Below are 6600 nucleotides of genomic sequence, written 5' to 3'. Positions count from 1 at the left end.
ATCATTGATAAACTTATATAATTTAATGAAATAAATAATTTTATGCCACTGCGTTAGGATTCTTGACCCTAAACAGACGGTCATAATGTTGAAAAAAGTACTATTTGTGTGTTTGTCTGTTTACGCAGTGTACGGAAAACATGAAGAGTACGATGGGTGAGTTTTCAAGAAAATATATTCATATAATCACGTCATATCCCTTGCGGGGTAGACAGAGCCAACAGTCCTGAAGACACTGCTAGGCCCCGTTCAGCTGTTTCGCTTAATGATAGAATTGAGATTTAAATAGTGACAGGTTGCTAACCCAACGCCTATTATAATTAATTTCAAGTTTCTTAGTCGCCTTTTACGACATCCATGGAAAAGAGATGAAGTGGTAATAATCTTGTTTTTGTATTGGTGCCGGGAATCACACGGCACGGCGGTATAAACTTCAAATTAGAAAAATACAGAAAAGATAAAGAAAATTTGTTACCAGTAACGTGTATGCAAACGTCATTGATATTGAGTTGTGATAGATAACGTGAACCTCTGTCTACCCCGTTACGATCAATGATGTATAATCCACTAGATATATGGATTATGTTCAAATTGCATCATTCGAAAAAAGACCATGACCACGATTCTGGAAAGGTAAAAGTAAACAACATCTGACCTCCATAACCCTATCAACATGAGAACCTGACCAAATTAGACCATTTTTATGTCTATCGCTTAATTATGCACGTTTCCACACGACATATTCACTCACTGTAACACCAGAAAATTCAAACTAACGTTACTAAGCTAACTTTAACCTAACTCTCTAATATTTGCTTGGGAATTGAACCGTGAACCGTTGATTTACGAGTAGGGTACAATAACCCTTCGTCCATCAGCGCTCTACGAAGAAACGTGTGATATTACAAAATCAAGTCACAAAATTCGACTCATTAAAGTGTAACATTTGCCCTCACCACTCATTTTAATTAATTACACGATATTAATTTAATTAATTTGGCTTATGGAAGCTTAAGATATAAAGATAATATTTTATGACAGAATTTATAACATGATAGAATACTAGTTTCCGCTCGCGGCGTCGCACGCATATGATTTTATGCTTAGTATATAACTGTTGGCTCCGTCTATCCCGCAAGGGATATAGACGTGATGATATTTATGTATGTATGTTTTTATAACAAAAATCACCGTAGGCCTCATCCTGTTTACTGTCAGGCATATTGAGGTCAAACACACTCAAATTATTGTAAAAAAGCAATATATTGTAGAGTTATTACTTTAGTGCCGTGTGGCACCAATAAAAAAAAGATTATTACCACTTCATCTCTTTCCCGAGGATGTCGTAAAAGGCGACTAAGGGATAGGCTTATATACTTGGGATTCGTCTTTTAAGCGATGGACTAGCAACCTGTCACTATTTGAATCTCAATTCTGTCATCTAGCCAAAAAGCTTAATGTTGGCCTATCAGTGACAATTTGCAAGTCCAGCGCCTGAACACTTATATATTCATTTAATTTAAAGTTAGTTTATGAGTCAGGTGTAAAAGATATTTTACCTCCCCAGCTCAGCCCTCTACGAGGTATCGGTACAGAACATGCAGCAGGCGAAGATCCTAAGCGAAATGGAGTCACACTTCGTAGACGTGTGGTCCCGGGCCTTCCCCAACAGACCTGGACAGGTGCTGGTGAACAAAGAGATGAAGGAACTGTTCCAGGAAGCCCTCACTTCCGCAGGCATTGAGTTCAAAATCCTGTCTGACAATATCAGGGAGTGAGTTGAATTTTCAACTTTTTTTGGCAATGTTGTTGTACATGCTAGTTTTAAAGAAAGTTTCGTACTATGAGGTATACTACGAAGTACTTTCTGAAATTACTTTTTAGGAATAAACAATCGTAATAGAATAGAATCTTTATTTGCTTTTGATAAGGGTTTATTAAAAGTGTAGCATAAAACATATTTAACAAATATAATAAATTTACACGTAAGTTACAATTAGTAAGTTAAGTCAAATTATTTTACTCTTAATAAAATGATGATATTATTACCTATGTCAATTAAACTCTAAATAGTTACTTCATATTTGTCACTTATAATAATTAATCAAATGTAAAAACAACAAAACTTGAGACAAAAAAAACAACAGATGCAACGTAAAAATAACAGAACAGAAACATCTGCATTTGTCTGAACATTTAACATCAATGCCTATTGGGATGCCATCAATAACCATCATTTGTTGATTAGTGATCAAATCGTGTACCTCTCATTTAAATACGGTGGCATAATAAATCAATTGTGCCCTAAATAGAGTACTAATATTGTCTGTGAAAGGAGCAATCCACTGTTAATATATTAATATTTGACAATTTCTAGAGATATTCTGCGCGAAGAAGAAATATTGTCCGCGGCGAGAGGACGCAGCACGAAATCTGATGGCGGTCTTTCCTTTGACACCATCCACGAGTATGATGTTGTAAGTAATACTATTTGAAATATTCCTTACAGTTCTATTAGGTCTTTTAGGTAATACCACAGACACCACGGACGATCAGCGTACGAACAATTGAACGACATAATTTTTCTTCATCGGTAGATTAGGAGACAGAAATTTTCATATTTGGACGATTTTTCGACACAAAAGTATATATTCAAATTCAAAATTTTTATTCATTGGGATATTTCAACATTACTTAATAATTTTCATATTATTATCTTTTGGTTTCACAACATTGATTGACGTGAAATAAATTACCCAAAATTAAGTTTACTGCCACTTCCGTAGCGTCAATCCAGAAAAAGCGGTAACAAACTGCACTGCAGCATTTTCTTCAATAACGTCAACTTTCTGTCCACAAACGATTCCAAAATAAAAGTCCGGGCCGCTGAACGCTCGAGGTCGATCAATCATATCGTCGAATTATACAAAAGCCTATTGACCTTTGCATAGCAGTTTCAGACTAAAACAATGAGGCACCATAACACAAAATACCAGCACTCCACTATAAATCTTTGCTAAATATTACATGTAATTTTACTGGGCATATAGTAATCATACAACGATCACAATAATGTAAACAAATTACTTTAAACATACCCAATGATTTCAGGTAGATCAATATTTGACGGACTTGAGTGAACGTTACCCCGACATCGTGACTGTGGTGAATGCGGGCAAAAGTTTCGAAGGCAGAGACATCAGGTACCTGAAGATTTCCTCCACAAACTTCCAGGTAAGAAGAATTGCTCTATGCAGTACTTTTTGGTAATACAAAAATTGGAAATGCCATGTCCAATCCTTGAAAGTTTACAAATCCAGATTGCATAATTACATTTATCAACTTTTTCGATATGTTATTTGCACATTCAAGCTTATTATCGTCTGACTCAATGCAGTATTTTAAAAATCTTGATGCTGATTATGCTTCCTGATGCCATTCAACATCAAAGTTAGATTGAATAATTGTCTATCTAAAGTTATCAAATTTATCTTCCAGACTTCTTCAAAACCCATCGTATACATGCAATCTCTGCTGCATGCTCGCGAATGGGTCACCTTACCAGCTACCCTCTACGCCATTGAGAAGTTGGTGATTGATGTACAGGAGCAGGACTTGCTTCAAGATATCGACTGGATCATCCTGCCCATTGCCAATCCTGATGGATATGTTTGGACTCATCGTAGTGTAAGTGTCGTCAGTAAACTTACAAAAATCAAACACACAAAATTAGCAAAATTTGAAATTCCTTAGGCGAATAATAAGAGAGGATCTCCCAATTTTGAGCAGGATTGGTAATTAACGGAATCTGTTGTTTAAGCAGGCGGAGATGCGGGTATATGTTAGTTATTTTATTGAAATGTCGATTCATTATTAGAGTCTAAATTAACCCAAAAAGAGACTGAAATGATTATTTTAGAGCTTCTTATATACATTTCATTTACTTTATTATCAACTAGCTTTTGCCCGCGGCTTCGCCCGCGCAAATGTATTTTAGATTATAAGGATACGACATAAAATTTCACCCATGTTTTAATCCCGTATCGTGCGGGACTGTTTTAAGTTTATATTTGATTTAAATTCATATGGCTTCTCCCGTCTCTTCTCGTTCTGTTCCGTCCCGTCACAACCTGTTGTGTCCCGTCCGGCTCCATCCAGTCCTCCTATCCTGTCCCATCCTATTTAGTGCCATCCCGCTTTCCGCAACTGACACGTATTTTTTACTAACCAATATATTTTAAATACAAATGAACAAAACACAACGAAACGTCTTCAAGCATGAATACGAAACGACCAACAACTTATTAACTGAGGGTAAAAATGCTTTCAAAATCATAGAAGTCTTATTGATTGTCGAACGACAAACGATAGCGACTTTTACATTACATGGTGACGCCATCTATTGCTACATTATCAAACAAATTATTCATTGAAGGAATAAATTTTCTAATCTTTTGCATATCAAAAATTAACACTTATTAGGGTTCCGTCGTACCTTAAGGGTAAAAATGGGACCCTATTACTCGACTTCGGTGTCCGTCTGTCTGTTAGTTCGTCTGTCCGCTCACCCATCCTCCTGTCACCAGGCGTGTCTCATGATCCGTATTAGCTAGACAGGTGACATTTTCACAGATTATAAATTTCTGTTGACGTTAAAATAAAAATACTAAAACTGTATACATACCAAATTTCATCAAAATCGGCCTAGCGGTTAGGCCGTAAAATCGGAACGATGATTCACCCCCCCCCCCCCCTTTAACTGTTTTGGGGGTTGTTTTTTGAAAAAAAAGTAGCCTATGTTTGAACTCGTATCTCAATCTATATGCATTTCAAATTTCATCAAAATCGGTTGAGCGGTTCAGGCGTGAAAGAAGAACGATGATTTTCATACAAACTTTCACCCCCCCATTTGACTATTTTGGGGGTCGAATTTTGAAAAAAAACGTAGCCTATGTTTGAACGCGGATCTTAAACTATATACATACCAAATTTCATCAAAATCGGTTCAGCGGGTCAGGCGTGAAAGCGGAACGATGATTTTCATACAAACTTTCAACCCCCCATTTGACTATTTTGGGGGTCAATTTTTGAAAAAAAAAAAAATAGCCTATGTTTGAACGCGTGTTTTAAACTATATACATACCAAATTTCATCAAAATCGGATCAGCGGGTCAGGCGTGAAAGCGGAACGATGATTTTCATACAAACTTTCAACCCCCCATTTGAAAATTTAGGGGGTCGATTTTTGAAAAAAAAAATAGCCTATGTTTGAACGCGGGTCTTAAACTATATACATACCAAATTTCATCAAAATCGGTTCAGTGGTTCGGCCGTGAAAGAGGAACAGACAGACAGACAGACAGACAGACAGACTTTCGCATTTATAATATTAGTACGGATAGCAAGTGTTAAGATAAAGTCTCTGCGTACCATTTCGGATAAGACGCTCAATTTTAGGAATTTATGTTAACTTCAACCTACATCTTATGAGCATTTCAAAATCATAGATTAAAAGATCATAAAAAAAATTACAGGCTCGTTTCTGGAGAAAGAACCGCGCCACTGGCTACATGACAGGAGACCTCTGCATGGGCGTTGACCTCAACCGTAACTTCGACATCTTCTGGTCCACTGCATCCAGCAACAACGCTTGCACTGAAACCTTCCACGGCCGAGCGCCCTTCTCCGAACCCGAAACTGCTGCCATCAGAGATATCATCAACGAATATGGCAATCGTATCGAACTCTTCCTTGACATCCACAGCTTTGGAAGCATGGTCTTGTACGGTTATGGAAACGGCCAATTCCCCGCCAATTCCCTCAGCATTCATGTAGCTGGAGTCAACATTGCTCAAGCCATCGATGCTGTTAAAGTACCCGCTAATCCTAACTACATTGTGGGTAATACCTTCATGGTTTTGTACGCTGCGTCTGGCAGTGCGGGTGACTATGCTTTGGGAATGGGAATCCCTTATTCGTACACTTTTGAACTGCCTGGTAGAACTGGTAGTGGACAAACTTTGAATGGTTTCTTGGTGAACGATGATTTCATTGAACAAGCCGGAATGGAGACCTGGGAAGGTATCAAAGTTGGAGCTAGATACGCCAGGGATAACTGGAGGAGACGTAACCTGTAATTTCCATGACAAATACAACATTGTTTAGTGAAAATATAATGATTTTCTTTAAAGCAATTGTTACTTATTTTGACAGCAACTTAAAATCAATTTTGGGTGCGATTCATAATTTGAATAGAATAGAAAAGATTTATTTTCAAAATTGAATACAAAATTGCCTTATTGACGTCACTCACTAAAATCCAATTATATCTACAACTGCTTCCAAAGCGCATGTATTAATTACATTGTTATCTAATATCGCAGCTGTGAAAACAAATTTGCTTGATGATATCGAATTGATAAATCCGATTGAAGATAATACAGACCTACATCGTCACATATTTTAGTAATCAGCGATTAGCTAGGTAGGTCAGGGTACCTAAGTTTTGAAAGAAATCGCTGTAAATAAAACTGTATAGGTATGAACAAAATGACATAAATTTTGCTTGCCCTGATTTGGTTTTCTTGTTGAATGCCTACC

At 37.0% G+C, this 6600-nt stretch overlaps 1 protein-coding gene across 1 annotated transcript; it reads left to right on the top strand.

Annotated features, from left to right (window-relative positions):
* LOC106143269 (carboxypeptidase B) lies at positions 1-6190 on the top strand. The gene is made up of 6 exons (XM_013345316.2): positions 1-156; positions 1568-1774; positions 2378-2477; positions 3112-3234; positions 3499-3687; positions 5535-6190. Exons 1-6 carry the CDS (start codon positions 86-88, stop codon positions 6135-6137), a joined length of 1293 nt encoding a protein of 430 aa, XP_013200770.2. The 5' UTR covers positions 1-85; the 3' UTR covers positions 6138-6190.
* Positions 6191-6600: the final 410 nt, after the last annotated feature.

Source organism: Amyelois transitella, chromosome 21 (genome assembly GCF_032362555.1).
Source record: "Amyelois transitella isolate CPQ chromosome 21, ilAmyTran1.1, whole genome shotgun sequence".
Lineage (NCBI taxonomy): Eukaryota > Metazoa > Arthropoda > Insecta > Lepidoptera > Pyralidae > Amyelois > Amyelois transitella.
The sequence above is the reverse complement of the archived record's forward strand: the minus strand, read 5'-3'. Positions and strand labels throughout refer to the sequence as shown.

Coding starts and splice junctions, on each gene's coding strand:
- LOC106143269 (XM_013345316.2), top strand. CDS start 86: ATGTTGAAAAAAGTACTATTTGTGTGTTTGTCTGTTTACGCAGTGTAC. Junction 2,478..3,111: donor CCATCCACGAGTATGATGTT/GTAAGTAATACT, acceptor CAATGATTTCAG/GTAGATCAATATTTGACGGA. Junction 3,688..5,534: donor ATGTTTGGACTCATCGTAGT/GTAAGTGTCGTC, acceptor AAAAAATTACAG/GCTCGTTTCTGGAGAAAGAA.